The 24,883-nt window shown below is 49.7% G+C and overlaps 2 protein-coding genes across 2 annotated transcripts in view; one reads left to right on the forward strand and one right to left on the reverse strand.

Moving 5' to 3' along the window:
- The window catches only part of TMEM67 (transmembrane protein 67), a 1,162,308-nt gene that overhangs the window by 817,628 nt on the left and 319,797 nt on the right, over window positions 1-24,883 (reverse strand). The window lies entirely within an intron of this gene.
- LOC146831047 (uncharacterized) overlaps window positions 1-24,883 on the forward strand; it is a 498,359-nt gene that overhangs the window by 154,547 nt on the left and 318,929 nt on the right. Inside the window, exon 4 of the mRNA XM_085605279.1 lies at window positions 596-854. Coding sequence (XP_085461405.1) covers window positions 596-748 — 153 coding nt within the window. The 3' untranslated portion in view covers window positions 749-854. The remainder of the gene's footprint in view (window positions 1-595; window positions 855-24,883) is intronic.

Here is a 24,883-nt window from a genome sequence, read left to right on the forward strand (position 1 = left end):
GCTGGTTTTCACTGGACTATTCTGGTCGGAGTATAGTACCAGTAATCGTCTTTCTTAAGGAAGATCTCCAGGTCCGATGTGCTACAAGCCGACGCCCTAGTCCTGTGCACCATGTCATACCACTCATCAGGTGTGAACTCGTGCTCGCACTCCACCTCCCACCTATGTTGTGCCGGTGTTTTGGCTTGAGCAATGGGAGCGAGAAGAAAAGCATAGATGTCTGAGAGGATGCGCTTGTCAAACGGACATGTTATCAGCCTTTTTCAAACTTTGTAAGAGTACGACTAGCATGGGGATGAATATTAGGCTGGAGAATCCAGTGTTGGAGAGCCAAATATTGTTAATTAAGTATAAGGAAGTAAATTGTAGTTAGAGGAAAGTTTGGGAAAGTCCATCATACCATCTACATCGAACAAATCTCCCACTCTCTTACAATTTGCCTTCTGCCACTTAAGGTAAGAGCCTCTGTGAGAAGGAGCCCGCTTTCACCCCCATGGCAGACCCTCACCCGGGCTCTCGAGACTATTTGCCACCCATCAAACGGGATGCACCAGATACGCAAGGGTTAATTAACCCGAACTCCTCTTCCCCGCAGGAACGCCCAGAGAGGGAAAAGACCCAATGGGAGGAGACCTGGGGATATAGAAGGGCGGACCTGGCGGCCAAGAGGGAGTTCCCGGAAGGATTTGCAGCAGAGGACAGCAGGATCTGTCGAGGACCGAATCGAGACCGGCGCCATCCACAATGAAGAAGACGACGTTTCCGCCGAACCAGGGTCCTGGTCAGAGGACTGGTGGACGCCCCCGGAGGACACCTGCATGCCGCCGTAACTCCGGAGAGTTACGGCTTCCGTGGTACGTGACTCGGGAGAGGGCGGGGTTGAGGGGATTGTGGTTGTAGTGGGTCCGGTGGGGGGGAAATTTAGAGCCATTTTTAGGTCTCGCCTGACCCAGCGCATGCGCTGGTCTGGCGAGACATTTTGTGAGGGCTCCAAAAAGTGCTACCAGGCCAGCCTAGAGCTATAGTGTATGTGCGCGGGCACTCGCGCCGTGCTTGACCGTGCTTACTTTCACTTTCGCGGCCGCTTTGACGTTTGATCGCGATCACTTTCGCGGCCGCACGGCATAGCCAATAGGTCTCGCTTTTGGGACCTTATAAGTATTTAGTTATGCAACTGTTGCATGGCTAAACACTTATAAGGTCCCAAAGGCGAGACCTATTGGCTATGCCAATGCTTGTTTTGTGTTTGTTTTGGGGAGGGAAGGGGGGCACTAATAATTAGGAGATTGTCAGCACCTATTTGCCGCCACCCTACGTTGTCCCTCAGAGCTAGGAAATAGGTCATAAAAGCTAGCTCTGGGCATAGACGACTCGTGACCTGAAGTAAGGGGCGATCTTAAATTTCTATACCAGTTTTTTTTTTCCCTTCATTCTCATTCATGCACGCCCTATTTCATATAACCTCGCATCCTGCACCGCCCCTAGCCTGAGCACCTGGTGTGTCCCCTCCTACAACCCTGGTGACGGTACCTTTAACTAAATTAAGACACCGTATCAGCTAAACTTACCGCCTGTTGTCTCTTCTCTTCCCATGGTACCCGGGGAACGTCATCACCACTTACCTGGAGAGGAGGCAACTGGCAGAGGAATCTCAAGCACCACCCAGGAATCCACTACCACGGAATTCACCTGTGTTTATCTTTTGTTGTTCACTCTGTGTCTATAATAAATATGCCATCATAGATCCACGCATAAGACCTCCTCGGTTCTTTTTCCGCCCGTCCCTCTCACAGTCTCCCTTTGCCATTGGAGGGAAATAGGGGTTTGCTATGAATGGAGTCAGGGGTGAGATATGCGAGGAAAGGCGATGTGTTTCTTTCTCCCTATCCCAGATTCCCATTGTGGCTCTAGTAACTTGTGATATATAGACCCGAGCGGGCGGAATCTCTTGGGAAGCCACGGTACCTTCCATATGTGAATCCTTTCAACTGACTCATTGATGAAACACCATTATTTTGCAGAGCTGGTTCAATAACATTCTAACATGCAGACCAGCTTTGGCGCCTGGTACTACCTTTCCAGGTGTAAAACTCCCATCAGCTTGGTGCAGATACGCCTGCTTTCAAGCCATGCGTGCCTTTTTCTCTCCCCAAATAAAATCATATATAACGCGTTGCAATTTGCCTAAGACATGTGTCGGGAGTTGAAGTGGCAGGGTTTGCATGACAAAGAATTGTAGGGAGTAAGGTCATCTTAACTGCCACCAATCTGCCTAGCCAAGACAACATGTACCGTTTCCAGGAGGAAAGTTCCACACGGATATTAAGGAGGAGTGTGGAGTAATTTTCGAGGGCTGTGCAGTCGGTCGTGGGGTATATTTGAAGCCCCAAATACTTTGCCCCTTGTGTAGCCCAGTCAAAGAGAAATAAAGTCGCTAGGTGAGCATGGCCTTCTCTGGGGACGGTCAAACTAAGGTCCAGTTTTCCCTGTAAATTCATTTTAAATCCAGAGGCTCTCCCAAACTACTCCACTTCTCGTAGAAGAGGAGGCAGAGAGGTGAAAGGCTGAGTCAGTGTTCGCATAATATCATTGGCGTAAAATGACACTTCATGTTCCCAGCCTCTCATAGTAATGCCCGCTACAGAACCCTGTTGGTCAATCTTTTCAGCAAAGGGTTCCATATAGAGAGCAAAGAGCAAAGTAGACAAGGGACAAACCTGTCGGGTGCCACATGACACCTGAAATGGTTAAGACAAGACTCCATTAACTCTAACTCAGGCCTCAGGAGCTGCATAGTTTCAGCTGATCGAGCATCGGAATCTCTCCCCCAACCCAAATCAAGCGAGAACTAAGTGGAGATAAGACCAGTGAACCTGGTCAAAGGCCTTTTCGACATCAACTTACAGGAGAAGGGCGGGCGTTCGAGATTGTTGTGTTTTGTCAAGGAGATGGCAAAGGCACTTGGTGCTGTCACTGCAGCTCCTCACCAGAATGCACCCAGACTGATCAGGGACAATGAGTCCCTGCATATATAGTGCTAGACGGGATGCGAGGGTGCTAGTGAGGATCTTTACATAAACATTCAGTAGCATGATGGGGCGATAGGAAGCACAATAAGCTGGGTCTGTCCAGTTTGGGAAGAACCACAATCGTTGCCATTTGCATAGAAGAAGTGAGAGTCTAGAATCGCTACAGCAGTTGTAAAGTAACACCAAAAAAGGGGTGAGTATGGCTGCAGAGACTTTGTAGAAAGCAGAAATATAACCATCTTCCCCAGAGGCTTTACCCGAGGGCAATGTTTGAATAGCCAAAAGAACTTTTTTTTATTGCCCAATTTGGACGCTTCACTTTCAGGGAGTCGTGTCACAAGATTAGAAGATATATAGAGTAAAATCGTTCAAATTCTTCCACTATGTGATCATCACAGTACATCTGATTCCCCAGCGAACCCACAATCTCGGGAACCAGCAGTTGGAGGATTTGGACCCTGAGCCTCAGCGCAAGGCATCGACCTGCTTTATTGCCCCCAGCGTAGTATTTCTGTCTAGTGTGCAAAAGTGCATATTCTGCTGTATCCATATCTAGCGCTCTTTGTTGTTTACGGGACACCGTAGGTTGGCATCTTGTTTTAAGAGATCTGGTTCCTAAGTGTACCACTTCCAGTTCCTTGATTTCCCTTTCCAATTGTTCACATTTGTCTCGCCTATCCTTATTAAGCTTGGACGATATGGCAATAAAGTAAACTTGCACAACCGCCTTTAAAATGTCCCTACCTAGTGAAATGAACATGTTATTCGTGTTGTTGCTGTATAGAAAGGCCCGGATTGCTTCCACGATTTTGGAAATATTAGTGTTGCATGTGAGTAATGTGGGGATCAAGCGCTATGCATGATGTTGGCGTGTTCCTCTGGGCAACCGCAATGTGAGAATTATAGGTGAGTGTTACGATAGCGTCGCTACCCCAATGTCAGCTAACACAATAGCCAAAGTGAGGCGAGGGAAGGTTAGAAAGCGATCTATTCATGCGTGTGACTGGTGCGGCGGAAAAGAATGAGTATGCCCTCGTATTTGGATTGCGTTGTCACCACCCATCCACTAATCCCATATCTACTAACCACCCCCTGCATTGCCTCTGAAAGAGCTACTGAGTGCCCCACCCGTTGTGTAGACCTATCCAGATGTGCATCACTCACCATATTAAAGTCGCCCCCTATCAGTATGTCCTCATCCGGGGATGGCACTACCCTCTTTAGTGCGTTTTGAAGAACATTTTAATGGTGATCATTAGTTGCATAAACCACAGCTATAGTGAAAGTGTATCCACTCCCATACAGCTGAAGTGAGAGCAACCGGCCAGGCAACACCACATGGATTTTAACCACCTTCCCTGGAAAATTTGAGGCAAGCAATATGGCCACTCCAGCCCTCTTGCTGGGCCCGGATGAGAAAAACTGATAGTCAAACTAGAGAGAACGGAGACGTTTCCAGTCAGAGCGAAGGAGGTGTGTTTCTTGTAACAAGCATACGCTACATTTTGACTCTCTGAGAAAAGAATTAAGGGCCAGTCACTTTGACGGAGCATTTAGACCCCCTTACATTAAAGCTTAGTATTTTAGGACATTGTTAAAAACATAGGGTGGATATTGTGAAGACTTAATTGGTCTTCTTTATCCATGCAAAATGGTCGACATATTTCAGCCTAAACAAAGGTACAAAGGCTTTCTTCAGGACCAAGAAAGTGATGTGCACCAAAATTCTGGTGACCAGGTGAATTATCAGCACACACAGTAAGGTGTGCTGTGAGTGCAGGGGTGTAGCCATACTTACGGTTCCCACCGTCTGGTGTATGATAGAGGCTACTTAATTTAAGCAGCTATCTATGATCCCAGCGGGGGCGGACACCTATAGTCACACATTCATCAAGGTAGTCCGCCCGCCAGTGGTACATATTTTGGTCCGACACGGGATCCTGACGTGGATAAAGAAGACCAATTAAGTCTTCACAATATCCACCCTATGTTTTTAACCGTGTCCTAGGACCTCAGGAATAAAACAGTGATAGAGGATCCTAAAGGTACTTTTAAACTGCACCAAAACTCATCCCTCTCACAAAATAATGAGCCGCTCCGCTGTAACTCAGGCATCACAGCACAGCTGGGTTCCATTCGGCAGCCCAGCTGGTAACCCAACCATGAAGCATACCACCAACCAGGTTGGCGGGTGAGGGTTGTTTTTCAAACCCTATAGTTTTTTTCCACTTCGCCTTGTGTTTGGATTCCCGTGCTGGGTCCATCCCTTTTGTTGTCTAATCATTTAATTTGGGGATAAGAACGTACTCCTACTTTTCCCCGCTCGCTATTTGTTTTTCCCTGAGCCATACTTAGCCATCATAATGAATGTGGAATGGAGAACTCCAGGCACTAGAGCCCTTATTTGTAGATAATGTCTAAAGTCCCAGGGAGCTCAAGGACCATTAATGCAACGACTCAGAGGAATACATAGAACCCCTCCTCCCAAAAAAAAGGGAAAATCTTTTTTAAAAAAACAATATAATATTCCCTCTCCCGGGAAACAAGATCACCAGTCAGTAGGGGTCCACCTGCCAGGTAGCCAACCATCTCTGAATAGCAACGTGGAAGGACGGGGAGCCCCACCGTGCAAGGACCCTCTCATCTTGAACTCCAAATCTTTTCAGTTAGGCAGAGATCCGAGGACACTGTGCTGATTGACACCAACCCAACCCATGGCTGAGTGCAAGCTTCCTGTGCTCCGGTCATTAATCCTTCGCTTAAAAAAAAAAAACTTTTTATTTAAGTTTGTAATGGCGACAGAGTGCCATTGTGATACAGTAGTGGGCATGTAGGGTGTTGGGATGTGTTGGTTTGTCATTCATGCGCCACTTGTATGTGACTGTGGGTATTTGATCTGCAATGGTGTGCTTGGCTGTTATGATCTCGTCTGAGTATTTCCCCAGCAGTCGTGGAAGTGTTCTGGTATTGTTTTCAGTTCATTAACTAGTGGGGATAACTTGGATGATGGGGACAGGGGAGGTTAGGAAAGGGAGAGTGCAGGGACGTATCTACGAGTGCACTAACGTAGTCTGTGGTTCACCAGTGGTCGCAACTAAGTCACGGTGCGTGTGGGCGATGCCTGGGCAAGGGGGGGGATAGGCTCCTCTCGGGTGTGTGCGCGTTGGCTGTGGGGAATTGGGGGGGGGGTCTTGCGATGCCATAGTGGTTGACTGGGATGTTGTGGGTGTCTGAATCTTGTGCTTGAACTCGTGTAGGAGGGTTGCCCATTCCAAGGAGATTAGGTTACGGCGTATCCCCTTAACCTCTTCTAGTCTAATCGCTTCCTCTTCTGCCACACTCAGCTTTATGATCGCCCCTCTCCATGCTTCTATCGTGGGACCCGTAGGAGAACGCCAGTGCATTGTGATGTTACGCTTTGCTAGGAGTATTGCTATTACTGCGAATCGTGTTCCAATTTTTTCTTCTTTTTTACATTTAAATATTTCCAGGGAGCTCGCCTCCCATGTGTTAAGGTTTGTCCGGCCCATAGCTGTCTGTAACGTGGTGTGTATTTCATTCCAGTAGGACTGCAGATCGGGGCATGCCCAGAGCATATATATGAATGTAGCGTCATTAATCCTTCTCAATATCCGATGTATCATCTTGGTGTTGAAGCAGACGCAAGAGGCCTCCCGTTCCCTGTGACGCTCAGATGCAGATGGTTTCACTTTCGATTCATTCACAGTATTAATCTGCGTCTTGATCTGGTATTGGATGAGGCAGGTACCCAGGCCGCGACCAGCGAGTCTCACCTCCTGAAGGAAGCTTGAAGACCAGCACGGCATGTTCCTCTTCCAGTGTGCGGACTACGTGTATTTCTTGGTTACAAATTAATATTATGCAGAAGGGATGGCCCCATGTGCAGCGAATGCCCTTCTCAAGCAGAAAGGCCGTTGCTGGTTTCAGTGTTTTATGCCCCTGAAGGGTGAGGGGTGAGAAATCCTGAAAAATGCTTACCTTTATGCCATCAAAAGATATAACAGGCATGTCTCTTACAGCTGACATGGTCAAGTCCTTCTTTTTATACCAGTGGAGACAAGCGAGAATGCCCTGTGGCATCCCTGATGTCTTCGCCGGGTGACCTGCTTTGTGGGTGTGGTCAAGCAGGATGTCTTTATTCCCCTGAAGAGGCTTATCACATAGTCCTCTAGCTTCCCAGCATTTGCTTGAAGAGGCATGCCCCTAATGCGAATATTGGATCTAGGAGACCTCTTCTCGAAATCTTGCAGGCGGTAATACAATTCTTCATTCTTATTTCGCAGCTCTAAAAAGATGGTGGTAGAGTTCTTCCTCATGCCTGTCGCCAGAGCGTTCTAGGGTGTTTAACTGGTCTCCCATCTTACCCAGATCTGCCCCGATACCTTTAATGTCTTCTGTGACATCTCAACTTAATGCTGCAATATCAATACATATAGTACCAAAGAGTTGCTCAAAAAACATGCTGGTCACTGGTTTCTCCGATGGGTGGGAGTTCGCTTCAGCACCTCCCTCAGGGGCAGAGGTCACCAGCGGCAATCATCTGCTTTTTTGGTGGAGTATTTATTGAGCACGTACTTAATGGTGGTATCTTTTCGGAACGGGTGGTGGCCATGGTGAGAAATAGCGATGACTCTCGATATCATGTCTAATCACCCAGGGACCTGGGCTAATCCACAACACCACTCCATCCAGATAGTCCCAGATCTGGGACAAACAATTACCCCAGGTACAGCAAGGGCCTGCCAGCCAGTACTAAGGATCCTCTGTGGGATCAGTTGCTGCACAATGGGAGCTAAGACCTTTTCACAGGCCCCAGTCACCAACACTTAGGCCCATTGGCTAGTACTCCACTGGGACGTATTGGCACCCCTTAAATCAAACGTTCCACGAGCTAAGGTGGACCGGTGCTGTGGACAAGTATAATCCTGGTGCAGCCGACTCTGAGTGGCTGACTATATTTGGCGGCGTTTGCGGGGAGGGAGTTTGTTGGGTGTAAAAGCAGATACTACATTACGCTGTTGACCTGACATTTCTGTGAGCTGATCGCCTGGACACTCTGAGTCACTGTGATGGTACGCCACCCGGCCACCGGGATGTGGGCTGAATGGCTGTGTGCATTGTCATAACGACAGCTGAGCTTTGAGATGTCGCGCGTGTACAGGTTGACTTACTGGATGCCTTGTTTACAACTCTGCAATAAAAACATGTTTAAAAAAAAAAAATAATAATAATTAAATCAAACGTTCCACCATCCAGAGGGTGTTATGCATTTCCATGTGGGGGCTACAGCTCACAGAGCATTCAACAATATAATTCCACCAGCTGTGAGCCACAAAATCTTCACAGGTCCTCCCTGGGATGAACAAAGGTGGGTGTGGGGGTTAGAGGTGGGGGGGGGCGCATCACCCACGGGGCACATCACCCACGGGGCAAACAGGATACATAATGGTAAGCCTAGGAGGGAATGCCAGCCCAATACGTAATACCATATGCCTACTCACAGCAGCAGGCGCTGTGCTGCGCTTGATTATCACTTCTCTATCGGCCTGCTGGGGCCCATAACAGGACTGGCTTGGATGGGAATACTCTGAGCCTCGGTTCCTCCCTAGTGACGGCAAATCCTCTGGGGGCCTTGATGGAGTCACTGCACTTTTCTGCACTGCTGAACCGGTGACGGGACCCCGCACCAGTCCAGTGCGTACCACTCCGCTTCAGGCGCAGTCTGGGCCGCTCAATGTCCTCTTCACACAGTGGTCCCCAGATTTAGGTTTAGTATGCCACTCCTTTGCTGCTAATTCAAGCTTCCGTCTTGCAGGAGCCGATCTCGTCAGATTCTCCTCTTCCCGCGGTAAGTCCCAAGACCACAGGAAAGGCTCAATGTGTGGATGCAGACTCTGCCACATTTCGGCTGGGGTTCAACCCCAGTGGCACCAAAATGGTGCTCCAGGGCTCACACACGGCAAAGCTCCACCAAAAGGCCGCTATTCCACTGCCATCTTGGCCATGCCCCTGTAGACATGTCTATATATCACTATCCACATACTGTTTGGTCACGAAGTTGTGTAGTTGCAAAGGCTCAGTCATTTCAAAGGGGTTTCCTTGCTGCTGCATGAAACATGTTTATTAAAGCGTTCCCCTCTCTTTCCCACAAGTTCATGGTGAGGAACAGTTTCAAGATGGTCAATTTTTGAATTTGTCATCTCGCTGAAAACATTGCAAATAGAAAGGACTGCATGGTAAACTGGCTGCCCATGAGCAACATATTCACTTTTACGTATCTGACCAACAATTCCATTGCAGTTTTTTTCTCTGGATCGTCTGTTGCAGTTTCATATCTGGAGCCACAGCATTAAACCTTCCCTCTCTGTCTTAAACCACAAAATGTATTTGGATTAATTTTCTGTAGAGGTATGTTTTTCCACCTCTAGCTTCTTCACTCTTTCCAAATGCCAGAACTAATATCTCAGTTAGTTTATGCAATCAAATTTGCGAAACACAGTAATCAGTGACTTCACAGTCCTCACGTACAGCTCCCAATCACCTTACCGATCAGCATATACCAGGTTTTTCAGTAGAGCTATCATTCCACTGGGTTTCAGGCAAAGAACTAGTCCTACTAAGCTTAGAAGAGCTTTCAAAATTGCTTGACAAAATGTCCAGTGCAGGAATGATTAGCAATGTGCTAGTCTGACCCATGATGCGGGCAAGGTTAGTAATAAACTACATTTCTGAAATTTGTAATGCTCCTGAATTGCTTATGCACAACAGGCATCATACTAATACCCATTCCCCAACCTGTGTTCAGAAGAGACCAAGCCACTTTCAGATCACAGAACTGATGGCAGAGGAGATCTAGTGTTGTGCCACCCTGTTGTGACCACTATGATAATTCCAATCTCAAGTCCTTTACTTTCTAGGGTTTTTTCTTTGTTTTCAATTCAAGTGTATTAGAAAGAATGAGATACATTCTGTGTGTAAACTGATGATAAAACATGGATGCCTTCATTAGAGGTGGACATTGTGTGATGTTGTTATCTTTACAATTGAGTACTCCACTGTAGGCTGGCATTGTTCTTCATTACACAACTGCCATTATGCCCCCCCCCCATAGATGTTCAATACCAACATGGCACTGTCCTTCAATTTAAATGTGTGGAGTTAAGCTTACGTAAAAAAAATCTATATATATTTTAAAGTACAATGGCACTTGACAGCAGGAGTTTATTAAATGCATATTTAATCTACATGTACTACCTTCCTCATTCATCTATATACCCTCCATGTACTTATGTATCTATATATTTATTACTTTTCTTCAAATTCAGTATATCCAATTCACTACCCTATTTCTCACCCTATACCACTCTCAATATATCCTCTACCTCAACTCTGACTCATCTCAAACCTCTTTCTACTACTCTTTCCAATGCATTACCCTAGTCTCTAACCCTCCTTGAATCATCTCATACCTCTTTTACTATTCTGATCTCCCAAAACAAGCCTTTCTATACCCTTCCCTCTGACTCTCCCCACTCCACCTCCCTTTTACTCATCCCAAGCCCCCTACTACTGCTAGGAGTTCCAAAAAAAAGAAGCTTTTCTAAATCCTTCCCTCTTCTATCCCTCACTATCCTTTTCAAACCAAATAACAGACTAATATGTCCACCACTCAAATTAATTTCATATTTCACTATACTCATTCACCACTAATCCTTTATGGGTTCAGGAGTAGCGTGCTACTCGCCGAAAAAGAGCTTCAATGCCTCATCAGGGGTAGTAAGCACTATAAAATACAATTACAATACAATGTGTAATACATTTCCCCAGCACTTTTAAAGTTCTGATTTTTCTTTGCATTCTTAGACAAACTCTACGAACTTGGATTTCTGATTTAGCATTGAGTGTATTGAACATTGCCTGTCTTTGCATTATGTCTTTTGAATGAAATGCATCCTGTGCCTTGTTCACTTCTGAGATCAGATATGCAAAACCAAAGTTTTCATTCTTATCCCAGGAAGCATTCCAACGCAATGTTTCTATAGCCTCCGGTATGATGAGCATACCTTGTAATGAAAAAATATAATGAGTTCCACTCAATACTGACTGAACAGTTTGGCTTCCAAAGATTTCAGCCTCAATAAATGCATCGTCTTTGCCACATCCACTGAGGTAACTTCCTGCACACCACACAGCAACTTTTGTCATGTGGAAAATGCCCATCATTGGATAAAGAGCATCAAATTCTACTGGATTGCTCATAAAAGTGTGAGCTACAATATGGAAAACACTTTCACCGCAGAAAATTGTCAGGATAGGCTGGTCCTCAAGCTAAGAACGCACATTTTGGATTTATTTTTTTAGAGCTGACACAGCTTGTTTTCCAGAAGCTGTTTCATTGGCACAGTCTTGAAAAAGCTCCATGGTAGTATCATGTGTGCTGGATGTTCCAGACGAAGAAGAGCGGTCTTCAAAATCTAAATTATCAAGAGCAGCAATTGTAAATCCTTTCCTGGTAAAGTGACTTGGAAGTGGTGTGCTGTCGGATTCACAATATTTTACAGCATGGGCTACTAACAAGTTCCTGCTCTGTACAATGTCATTATAACTTGTTGATACGCCCATCCTATTCACTGAAGTGATTAGCGCTCTACTTTTGCACGTGACAGATTGCATAGGCAGTTATCACATGTAGCTGAGTTTTCTTTTTGCCGTGATGTAATTAATAAAAAATGATTTGAAAAGATCACTTCTTTACTTATATCTTCAAAGCCAGCATCATTGTTGTCAGCTTCTGTTCTAAACTCAAGAAATTTAGCTTGAAACAGTTTTGCTTTGCTGATATTAAACAATGATGTAAAAAATGTTAAGACAACATGAGGTATTCTTGTTGACTCCCATGATTTGAGGAGCTTTGGCGTTACAACAAACAAATGATGGACGGAATGCTGACAATGCAGACATTCTCCCCCAGTCAAGAGATCTGGGTTAAATCCATCGTTCTTTTGCCCACTACGCCACCCCAGTTCAGACATGGCCATATGCAAATCAGTCTTGACCCTGTGCCTCATGGGAACAGTCCAGCCCGAACTGCCAAGCCATGTCTACCCTGGACCGGAATCAAGCATCCTAGGACCGGTTTCTGGCTATCAGCCGTCATCAGCCAGGATAGCTTGACTCCAGTGGCGTAGTGAGCACGGGTCCCACGTCTGGGAATACCCATCCCACTTAGGGCGAAAAGCGTTACAACAAACAAATGATGGACGGAATGCTGACAATGCAGACATTCTCCCCCAGTCAAGAGATCTGGGTTAAATCCATCGTTCTTTTGCCCACTACGCCACCCCAGTTCAGACATGGCCATATGCAAATCAGTCTTGACCCTGTGCCTCATGGGAACAGTCCAGCCCGAACTGCCAAGCCATGTCTTCCCTGGACAGGAATCAAGCATCCTAGGACCGGTTTCTGGCTATCAGCCGTCATCAGCCAGGATAGCTTGACTCCAGTGGCGTAGTGAGCACGGGTCCCACGTCTGGGAATACCCATCCCACTTAGGGCGAAAAGCGTTACAACAAACAAATGATGGACGGAATGCTGACAATGCAGACATTCACCCCCAGTCAAGAGATCTGGGTTAAACACTCCGTCTATCATTTCCTTTGGTTTTTGCTTTGTTCGCCATAAGTTGGCAGGGTATGCTCAGACGTGAGTCCCTTGCTCACTTTGCCACTGGATTCAAGCAAGCATGGCTGAAGACGGCTGAAATGCCAGAAACCGGTCCTAGGAAGCTTGTTTCCGGTCCAGGGAAGACATGGCTTGGCAGTTCGGGCTGGACTGTTCCCATGAGGCACAGGGTCAGACTGATTTGCATATGGCCATGTCTGAACTGGGGTGGCAGAGTGGGCTAAAGAACAGTGATGGATTATACCCAGATCAGTTGACTGGGGGTGAGTGCTTGCAATGTTCAACACTCCGTCCATCATTTCCTTTGGTTTTTGCTTTGTTCGCCATAAGTTGGCAGGGTATGCTCAGACGTGAGTTCCTTGCTCACTTTGCCACTGGATTCAAGCAAGCCTGGCTGAAGACGGCTGAAATGCCAGAAACCAGTCCTAGGAAGCTTGTTTCCGGTCCAGGGAAGACATGGCTTGGCAGTTCGGGCTGGACTGTTCCCATGAGGCACAGGGTCAGACTGATTTGCATATGGCCATGTCTGAACTGGGGTGGCAGAGTGGGCTAAAGAACAGTGATGGATTATACCCAGATCAGTTGACTGGGGGTGAGTGCTTGCAATGTTCAACACTCCGTCCATCATTTCCTTTGGTTTTTGCTTTGAGGAGCTTTGGGGCATCACAAAATATTTGTCATTAAGTCCAAAATCTAAATCTTTCCGGATGTTTCCTAAAATGGTTCCTGCTGATTTTACTGCATCCTGTGATCTTTTCTTTGGCAGCAAGAACTTCAGGAGTCAAATAGTTGAGAACGCCATAAGTGGCTCATTGTTTTTGTTAGACTGACAAAAAACTAATTCGGTCATCGTACATTCTCACCAGAAAAATCTTAATGTTATTATTATGGATCAATACAGTTTCATCAATGTTGCCCATTATTTCTCTGATCTCACTGAGTGTGAAACCGTAGCCAGCGCTCAAGGGTGGCTTTAAGACTTAATTTGCTTTTTCAAAGAGTGCAAACTTAACTGAAGGCTGGCGGTTACGCTGCTGCTGGGAGCTCATTTTTCATTTTGAATAAATGCATGCATGCATTTCGGGTGGACATACAAATCCGCTGCAAATACATTCACCTCACTGTTTAGATCAGCTACTCAACTGAAAACTTCATATTGGAAGAAACTAACTGCAGATAAAAACATGTTTGCCCTTTGAGACTCATATACTCTGTACTTTATTCTTTCATCAATCCCTTTGGCCCTTGTTCTGGCTAAACCACAGATAACACATTGAAGATACTCTGCTTTCTGATCAGTTGTTGGAGGTGGACGAGTGGGGTAGCCATCGATCTTCTAAGTGGATGGGCATTGGGTTTGGTTGTCGCCGCTTTCTCAGTAGACTCTGATTCTTGTTGTAATTCACTGGTTTCTGCTATTTCTTTTTACAATTCAAGGCTTTTTCCATTGTATACGACTTGTAGCACCTGTTGTTACAATGATAAAGTATGTGATTCTCTTCACCCATCAGTTTCAATCTTTTGTGAACTTTGTCTAACCATATTTCTGCGGCATCTTGAACTCTCTTTTGTCCAGCCACAGTTGATGTTAACTTTTCTTTCTGATTAGTTGGGAATATCTCACATTTTATTGTTGCAGAAGGAGTCTTTAGATTTTGTAGTTCGCAATACTGTCATGTGCTAAAGATCCTCTGCTACCACCTGCTATGCTTATGTTTACAAATTTGAATCAACAGAAAACCTGAAACAAACAGTATTAAAATAAATTACCAATGTGATGGCGAAAACACATCATTATAGAGCTGTCATTTTGTAAAATGGTGGAAGGGTTGTTCTCAGGAGCTATTTTCCGTGTCTATAAGACTACTTAACCCCCAAAACCTATGTTTTAACACCAAACTGAAGTATATAGTTCTCATGGTTCCTAAAATAGTACATCATCACTGCAACACATTCGCCATTTTTAAAAATGTCGTCCAGAAAAATTCGACCCGGATTAGCAATGTCTACCCAAGCTAAATTACTTCCCTAATGATACAAAAACACAAATCAAAAATGAGAATCTCTGGGAAACTATTTTTTTTTACGGAGGTATATCAATGGGCCAGGACCACCTGGACAACCAATAGTATCAGACTGCAATTCTATTTTGAAATCATTGGCTCAATATGTTTATTTCTTCATTAAACCATTTGTTAACCAAAGCCCTTAATGTATTCATGACACTACTGAAGCCATTACCATTGAAGGTTTTCCCTTTGTTCATGTTAATAACATCTTAGTGACAATGGACATAGAAAGTCTTCACACTAATAACCCTTAGACAGAGACAATATTGATCGAAGTCGTCCACACCGAGTTCCAACTTTCTTCATTTTTGATTGCGCAGACCTTACCTTGTGTCAAAATTACTTCATCTTTGAAGGGCACTTTTATGAGCATATCAATGGAGTTGCGATGGGGGCTGGTTTTGCACATAATATAGCCAATATTTATGTGGCTGATTTTAAAACTAAAATCCTTTTTGCCTTGATCAACTCCTTTTTCTCAAACATGATTACATGAATCAGATACATAGATGACGTCTTCCTTATGTGGCATAGTGACACTGGTTCATAAGTAACATATCATGATTGGGTAAATTCTTTGGATCCTAACCTCAAATTAATACTTGAGCACAATTCTACCAGTCTGATTTTTTGGGATATTACTATTAAAATAGACAATAAAACTATACAGAACACTACACAAAACCCACCGCCAGAAGTACTTTCTTAAAATTTGACAGTCACCACCCTAAAGCACTTTAAAATAATATCCGCGCTTGTCAATTTCTACGTTTATGTAGAAATTGTACCTAAAAAACAACTACCTCTTAAGACGCTAAAAAACTGCTGCTGAAACTCAAAGTCTATGGTTATCGATATTGATTACTTAGAAGATCGTTGAAAAGGGTATGGTACAACAATAGAGCATCTCTCCTACAAATGAAAACAAAACCTCAAGAACCCAGACTAGTGTGTGTGTGTGTGTGTCCACGTTTGGGACCCTGTGTAACAAAATCAGCATTATAATTTACAAACATTACAAATTATTGACTAATGACACTATCTTTTGTCAAAAAATTTTTGTTTGCTTTTAAACGCACCACAAACCTTTAAGACAGGCTTGTGAGGGGGGGGCATGGCCGAACCGCCTACAAGATGGCCGCGGGTCGAGGAAGCTCCGTTTGGGGTCGGGGGCTTTTTCTTTCCTGAGGCGGCGGCGTCTGCTGGAAATGTGCACAACTTGAAGGATAAGGTGCACGAACGTGGGGTAACAAGGTCATTTCCATTTCCTGGCATTTTTGAGGGCTGCTCACCTCGTTCATTCCTACACGTTGCACACCTCAGAGCTGGCGGTCACGGCCGCCATTTTGTCTTAGAGTAGCGCATTGGATCCGGTTTTATTGCCGGTTGATGCTGAACTTCGTGTGGCACTTCCAAGCTTCAGTCGCAGTGGAAAGCCCTGGAATGATGATTTTAATGTTCTTCAGCTGCCCGCAATTTGTCAGTTAGATGTTAACTGACGTTCCAGGTACTGGATATTTCAGTGGCATGAATAATTGATTCCTGTGAGGAAATCTATATTCAGCAAGCCTTGGGGATTGTGTTTTTCGCATTTTTATCTTTTGTATATCTTTAGCAGTGCACTGAAGGAATTTAAGCAAACATGCCTGGCACCTAGTCCATGTTACCTATAAATACTGCTGAATCCTTACCAACAGTTTTTCTGATACTTCCTCTCATGTCGACTCATCTCTACACAATTTCTCTCTCTGGATGACATAAAAGGTTGACTTATTTAGATTTTTCTGATGCAATTCATGTAATAATCTATTTGGTTCAAGGGGGGGCGCTAATGAGCGCGCGGCCAAGATGGCTGCGTCCGAGTGAAGCTCCCGAGCAACGGAGCCGTTCTCCGTCGGTTCTCCTGCCCGGAGTGTGCTGCGGGACTGCCAGGACTATCTATCCCTGCCCGTGGGGTCCCGGCGCCCGGCGAAACAAACAGTGGCGGCGGGGGCGGCTTCAGCCTGCGTGCCGCCCCCCTTGGGGATTTGACCGGTGAACAGCGCGGAGAGCGCTGGAAGCGGCGTTCGGCCGCGAGCACTACCCCACGCCGCGGCTTGCCACGAGGCGGCTAGGCCGCACATCCAGGAGCGGACCGGCCGCGGGAGAGTTGCGGACCTGCGAGGGACTCCCCGGGGGCGACGGTGCACCTGACACCCACTACATCGCCTGCGCTGTGCTGACGCCCCTCGCGCTGTGATCCTGCCAGCCCCGGCCCCCCGAGACAGCGGGGGCCCGCTGCGGTGGACGGTGGTGGAGGACGTGGCGGCCGGGAGCACTGGAGGAGGACGTGACGCCTGCACCACCCAGGGGCCCGGTGAGTGACCTGATGTAGAGGGCCCCTCCCTGGATGTGAGGCTGGGGACGGGCCCCTGGCGAGTGCCCGACTGCTGCCCCTTGGAGGCGAAGCGGATCACTGTGGTGGCGGAGACGACCCTGGCGGCCGTGTTGTGGCCCTACTGCTCGCGCCGATAGACTGGGATCGGGGTGAGGCACCGCGGGGACTGACCGCTTACCTGCTGCTGGACATGGGGGAGTGGCTGCTATGGACCTGACGGAGAGAGGCCTGGCGGACCTTGGCTACTGGTTGCCCACGGCTCGCGGTGCACCTCCCCCGCCGGCGGTGCTGCCCTGCGCCCTGACGCCCCCGGCGCTGGTCTGATTCGTGACAGTGGGACAGGACCCCCTTCGTTAACGGCACCTGGTGGTGATTGGAGCCCCGATCGGCCTCGTGCACCACTGAGCCCTCTGAATGCCATCGGCGCAGCAGCTGGCCATGGGGCGGCTTCGGAACAAGCAGGCTGAGCCCAGACTGAGGGCGGACGGCCCTGATGCGACGCTGGGGCGCCCTGTTGTGACCGCGACGCCGCCTGCATCGACCCTGGAGGCCAAAATGGACGCCATGTTGGCGGCGGTTGACCACCTGAGCAACACGCTGGAACAAACCCGCACTTCACTGGAGTCCCGAATCGACAAAGTCACGGTTGACTTCAGCCTGCTCCACGCCGACCATCGCAGGCTGGCGGACACCGTTGCCGGTCACGGCCAGGCGCTACAGGACGTGCAGCCGATCGTACGCAATCACTCCGCCACCTTGCAGGATCTGATCGACCGAGTTAACACCCTTGAGGACCGTGCGGAGGATGCGGAGGGCCGCTCTCGGCACCAGAACATACGCGTCGTGGGCCTGGCGGAAGGCGAGGAAGGGCGGCAACCCGAACAGTTTGTTGAGGACTGGTTACGAGATATCCTGCCCCCAGGAATGCTCTCCCCGCAGTTCGTGGTGGAGAGGGCGCACAGGGTGCCGATGCGGAAGCCTGTCCCTGGAGCCCGGCCGCGTCCCTTCCTGTTTCGCCTCCTCAACTACCGGGACCGGGACGTGATCCTCCGGGAAACGCGGAAGATGGGTGCCCTTACAATAGGGGGTGGCCCGGTGATGCTGTTCCCAGACTACACTGCGACTGTTCAGAAGCGGAGGAGCAACTACCTGGAGGTGAAACGCCGGCTCCGAGAGCTGCACATCCAATACTCGCTTCTGTTCCCCTCGCGCCTCCGGGTGGTCACGAAAGACGAGACACGATTCTTCGATGCCCCGTCCGATGTTTGGGACTGGCTGGAGGAAACGGGCCAACATGGTGGCCCCCGGCCCACGGACCCGGGACCTGTGGTGCGTAGGGAGAAGAGGCTGAGACGGCGACGACAGAGGGACCGACGAGGTGGGATGGGGCCGTGTCCCCCGGCCGCGCCGAGTCCGGAGAGGATGCGTGTGGAGCGGCTGGAGGCTCTGGAGGCGGTGGCCACTCTGGGGTCTGTGAGCAGCCAGGGGGACGTGGCGGCTCGCATTCACAGTGACACTGAGACTGACCTGTCCTCCTCCCCGTCCATCCTGATTCCGGAAGACCAGGTGTTGCCAGAGGTGACCCCCCAGACAGCCGACCTTCTGGGGTGAACTATTGTTGGTTTGCACTGTGTCCACTGCAGGTACCCTGGGGTGTCGGGCGGGTTGTTCCGAACTACTCTCGGGGGGGGGAGCCTTCTGCCTCTGTTGTCCGCTGGACTGTGACTTTTGGGGCCCTGTATGCTTCTGTGAGTGAGGCGGGGGGTCGCGGGGCTGGATGGGTAGTGTGGGTCCCCTTACACATGGGCCGGGGACCGGGGTTTTCGGGATTGTTCTGGTTGCGGGGGAACGGGGTGATGGCGATCCCCACACACACTCCTCTGGGGAGAGGTTGGGCAAATGGCGGCCCTACAGGCACACGGGGCCCTGACGGGGGTAACATGGGGCTCTTGCAGGCCAGGACCAACGGTATTGCTCTTTAGCCCCTCGTAAACCCATCTTTGATCTGGTAGTTCACAGGCGATTGAGCCTAGCATGTTTGGACGAATGCCCGGTTTTGGGGTTCGCCCCTGTGGTTATGGAGCTCTTTTTGTTCATATTGTCTTTACTTTAGCCTCTCTACATTCTGCAGCGTTCTGCAGTTCTTTCACCCACCATGTTCTTGCAGCGGGCGATCTGAGTAGCGGTCCTTCTGGTCTTTTTTCCCCCTCCCCTTCCCCGGCCGGCCCGCTTCGGCCGATGAACCCAGTGTTGTCTGCGCTCTCCACCGATGGCTGACACTGCAATAGTCACTTGGAACATTAGGGGCATGCACACACCGGCCCGCCGATATTCTGTGTTTGCCTATCTCCAGAGGCACAAGATAGGGGTGGCTCTTCTTCAAGAGACGCACATGACACGGCTGGAACTCGACAGGCTGCGCGCCCGATGGAGGGGACAGCTTTTCGGGACCACATACTCCGCGCATGCTCGGGGTACACTGGTTTGGGTACGGGCAGGCATACCCTTCATATGCTCCGAGACGGTGCTTGACCCCGACGGTCGATATACCCTGGTGCGGGGGAGGCTCAATGGGCACCCTGTGCTCCTGGGTTCTATCTACGCCCCGAACGTTGACCAACCGTCGTTCCTTGATCGCCTCTCGGTGGCCCTGACACCGTACGTGGGTCTTCCCTGGCTACTGGGTGGGGACTTTAATGCTGTGCTGGACACGAGCCTTGATAGATCCTACCCGCCACTCCGCAGTACACAGGCAGTCTCGAACGTGAGGAACCTCACTGATTGGCTGTCCCGGTGGGCCCTACATGACGTCTGGCGCACCTTACACCCCACCGATCGGCTCTATTCATATTATTCTGCGGTACATGATCTCCACGTCCGCCTTGACAGGGTGGTGTGCTCTCCGTCGCTGAACCCGTTGATAATCCAGGCGGATTACCTGGGCCGGACCCATTCTGACCACAACCCTCTTAGAGTACGTCTCTGCTGGGACCCGGGGAGACCCCCCCATTCCCACTTGGCGCTTGCAACCGGCTGCTCTTGAGGACGCGGAGTTCCGGGCCTCGCTCGGCACAGCGGTCGAACAGTTCTTTGACCTCAATGAGGGCACGGCGGAGAACACGTTGATAGAGTGGGACGCGCACAAGGCGGCCATGCGGGGACACTGTCTGGGGGTGACGGGGAATATCCGTAAGCAACTTACGTTGCTACTCACCGCTTTGGAAACTCGGCTACTGGCATGCGAACGCCATGGCGAGGGTGGTGGGCGTGACTCGACCAGGCTGGCTCGGTTTCGGGCACGCCATGCTGAGCTGTTGGAGAGGTTGCGCTGCCACAACTACGCTGCCCGTTCGGCACGGGTCCACGCCACATCGGACAGGGCGGGGCGCTTGCTGGCCTGGCTGATCCGACAGGAATCGGGCTATGCGCCAATAGCCTCCATTCGCGGGTCGGACGACATGCTGGTGCACACACAGCGGGAGATTCACCAGATCCTCACGGCACACTACAAAGACCTGTACACCTCGGTGGGGCGACGGCAGGCACAGGATCTTGATCTGTTCCTGGGGGCCGCCGGCCTCCCCACAGTTCCGGATGCCCACCAGGAAACACTGGAGGGTCCCCTCACTCTGGAGGAGATAGGGGACGCGGTGGCCTCATTGGCCTCTGGCAGGGCGCCTGGGCCGGACGGTCTCCCGGCAGAATACTACAAAGCATACCGGGAGTCTCTGGTGCCCCGTCTGCACGCGTTATATCTCACAGCCCTTGAGGAGGTCACCCTGCCCGCTTCCATGAGGGAGGCCTACCTGATCTCCTTCCCCAAACCGGGGCGTGATCCTACTCATCTAGGGTCCTATCGCCCCCTTGCCCTCCTCAACGCCGATTACAAGATCCTGGCCAAGGTCCTGGCGGAGCGGCTGGCCCCCACCGTGCCTGTGCTGGTGCACAGGGATCAGAATGGGTTCGTGCCGAAGCGCAGCACCTCGCTTAATCTTCGCCGGTTTTTCCGTGTCGCCGCACACGGTGCACGGCATTGGCCACGGGAGGGCTGCCTAGTGTTAGACCTCGAAAAAGCCTTCGATAGTCTGGAGTGGGGCTACCTGGTGGCAACACTATCGCATTACGGACTAGGCCTTGGGTTTCTACAAATGGCGGCGCTCCTCTATAAGAACCCTGTGGTCCGGGTGAGAAATGGCCCGTATCTCTCCGAGGCCATCTCGGTTGGCCAAGGTACCAGGCAGGGGTGCCCCCTCTCACCCCTCCTTTTTGCACTGGCCATTGAGCCCTTGGCGGCCACCCTGCGGAGGGTGTTGACAGACGGCATTCCAATGGGCGACGCCACCCACCAGGTCTCCTTGTACGCGGATGACCTCTTGATTTTCGTGCGGGACGTGGCGAATATTTCAGGAGACCTTGAATGGGTTCTCACGGAGTTTGCAACGCTTTCCGGGTTAAGGGTGAACGCAGCCAAATCGTGTCTCTACCCATTCCGTGATGATGCTCTGGATCCCTGGTTCCAGCTTGGGGGTGTGCCTGTCCGGTGGCAACCGGACACCTTCCGTTATCTGGGTATTCAGGTGTACCGGCGGCCCGCTGACTTGGTGGAGGGTAACTTGGGCAGGGCGGTGACGGCGATTAGGGCCCAGAGGCGTTTCTGGGGCACCCTCCCACTTGCGGTCACGGGTCGCATTGCACTGGTCAAAATGGTGGCCCTGCCCAGACTCCTCTACTATTTTGCTAACCTGCCGACCTACATCCCGGCATCCTTTTTCGCCGCCTTGGAGCGCTCCATTCGGGATTTTGTGTGGGGCACCACGCGCCACAGAGTGGCGCTCTCTAAGTTGTACCTCCCCACGGGTCAGGGGGGACTCGCGATGCCCTGCTTTGCGCACTATTACCTAGCAGCACAGCTGCAATGGGTGGCCAGGTGGTTGGCCGACCGGGAGAGGGATGACACGGCATCCATGGAGCCACCGCTCCCCCTGACGGATGTTATCGCGTTGTTCCACCCGACGGCCAGAGTGGTCAAGCCGGGGCCCCTTCTAGTGGCGGTGGCCTCTAAGTGCTATCGGCGTGCCCTCTACTTGACTAGGTCGCATACCCCATATGCCCCTGCCATGCCGATTGAGGGTTCACCTAGTGGTCGAGGGATATTGCGCCCGGCAGAGCTTGCCGACTGGCATGCGGTGGATATTTGTACGCTGGGGGACCTCTACCACGATGGTGCGCTTATACCATTCGCTCAACTGGCGGAGGAGACCGGGTTAGCGGCCGGTCAGTTCCTCCGTCACCGCTCGCTAATCGCGACGCTGACGAGCCGGTGGGGTGCTCTTCAGGAGGAACCGGCACAACACCTCATGATGCAGTACCTCCACGTCATGGGACGGGGCAGTTACATGATTCGCTGGTTCGCGGCCTCCTTGCGGACGCTGGTGGCGGCGGACCTGTCTCCATTACGGGGTAAATGGGAAGTGGATCTGGACCGCCCCATGACCGACAAGGAATGGAGAGATACGCTACGGGGGCCCACACGGGTCCCCAGGAACCTGCGGTTTCGCCAAATCCAGTACTTCATACTGCACAGAGCATATCTCACTCCCGACTCCATCAATCGCTATTTCCACTGGGCGGACGCTGAATGCCCACGCTGCAGGGCTCTGGATGCTGGACTGGTGCACATGTTATGGAGCTGTCCAGCGCTCGACTCATACTGGCGGACGGTGCATGGAGCGTTGCGTACCTGCGTCGGTCCGCTGGCGCGGCGGGACTGGCCAGCCTGTCTGTTGCACTGGTTTCGTAGAACCCCCCCCACGAAGGTTGCCTGTCGTTTCCTCGACCTGGGCCTGATCGTGGCGAAGCGGTTAATTACCAAGCGCTGGAAGGCGGCTGAGCCCCCTCGGGCGCAGGCGTGGCGGAGCTCCCTGCTAGTGTGGGCGGGGGCGGAGGGTACGGCTCTCTTGCGAGAGGAAATGTTAGGCCTCAGACGCACACCCATAGCGAATCAAAGGGACGTACACTTGCAGGTCCTGATGCAGCTGGATGGGGCTGCCCTGGGACTCTGTGGGACACATACTGCGGAGCCACTTCCTGGAGGGGAGGGGAATGGAGGTGAGCCTGGGAGACCCACTCTGGGGATTGGCGGGGAGGTCCTAGCCGAATCGGGCGGATGTGCGGACAATGACACTTGCCTTCCATAGAACGATATGTCACGAGGGATGGGGGGGCCGGGTCTGGGGGGGGGGGATGGACTGGGGGGGTATCCTGAGGGTCGTATGGTCTAAGATCGAACCTGCTGCTGCTGTTCTGTTGGGCTTCTGTTGTTTAGCCTGTTCACTTTTACCCCATTTTGGTTGTTCCATGAATCTGTTCAAATGCGGGCGGTGGCCCTGACAATTATCAGTTTGCATTACTCCACGCCTCGTAGTGGCGATGGATCCCGCGGCTCATCGCATTCATGATTGACGGATACTCCTCTGAGTACCAGACTCATTGCCTGTGGGTTATTGCATTTATGATGTATGCTATGTCTAAATTAACAAATGCTAATAAACAGATTTCATAATAATCTATTTGGTTCAATCTTTAGCTTTATGGGCCTTATTGACGCTTCTGAACTGAGCACACATTTTGGATATCGCTTATTGTGAGGTGCAAACCTATAGAGCCCTTTCCCGCTTCTACTATGAAGGCTGTTACTACTGCTATGCCTACTGCTCGCAAGGATACAAACGCTCCCACTAAAAGACAGAAAAAGGATCCTGGTTCCCCTACAAAGTCTCCTCTGCCTCTGAAAGATCTTATGGAAGAAATCAAGCCCTTGAAACCTTTTGTCATGGAGACTAACGTCACACCTCAACGTATTGAGGAAACGTGGTCTACGCTGGAATCCAAGGTATCTGATGTTGAACAACATATCAGTGATGTGCAGGATGCTGCCACCAACACTGATGGTATGTTCAAAGAGAACGCTCTTGAAGCAGCAGACTGAGGATTTGGAAAATCGAAACAGGCGTAATAATCTTCAAATTTATGGTATTTCGGAGGAAGCAGAGGGATTGGACTTGCTTGCCTTTCTTGGGGTCCATTTCCCCAACTGGTGGGTCTTATAGAGGGGATACATCTTAAGCTACAACTTGCTCACCGTATTGGCCCCAAACCTTCTATTGTGTCAAGTTCTGGCTGTCAGAATAATTGTTCTTTTTCTAGAATATACTGAGCTTCTGACTGTGTTATCGGCAGCTAAGTAAAGAAAACAAACATTATGGTCTGGCCAGAAGGTATTTATATCTCAAGATGTGTTATGAGCAACTGCTGCCCGTTGGAAGGAGTTTCTGTCTTTTTGGCCAACTCTACGATCTATAAATGCAAGATATGTTCTTGTGCACCCATGCTCCTTCAAAGTCACTTATAAGGACTGATCTTTTTCTTTCGATTGCACAGATGACTTGAGAACATTTATTTTCCAGCACAAGGGTGAAGCAATGGACCTTGGAAAAGTTTGAGCTTCTTGTATTTAGGATGCTTCTTCTGCTCTGGGTTTTGATCTTCTTCCTCCGTTTCTAAGTTTTATTCAATATATATTTTATTTCTACTATTTAGATATGTTGTTCTATTGGTAATATATTCAATGTCAACGTTGTGTTTTATGGTTGTTCTCTTCAGTTAATTGCAACAGTTTTTTTTAAATATTATATATATTATTCCTT

Source organism: Triturus cristatus, chromosome 5_1 (assembly GCF_964204655.1).
Source record: "Triturus cristatus chromosome 5_1, aTriCri1.1, whole genome shotgun sequence".
Classification (NCBI taxonomy): Eukaryota; Metazoa; Chordata; class Amphibia; order Caudata; family Salamandridae; genus Triturus; species Triturus cristatus.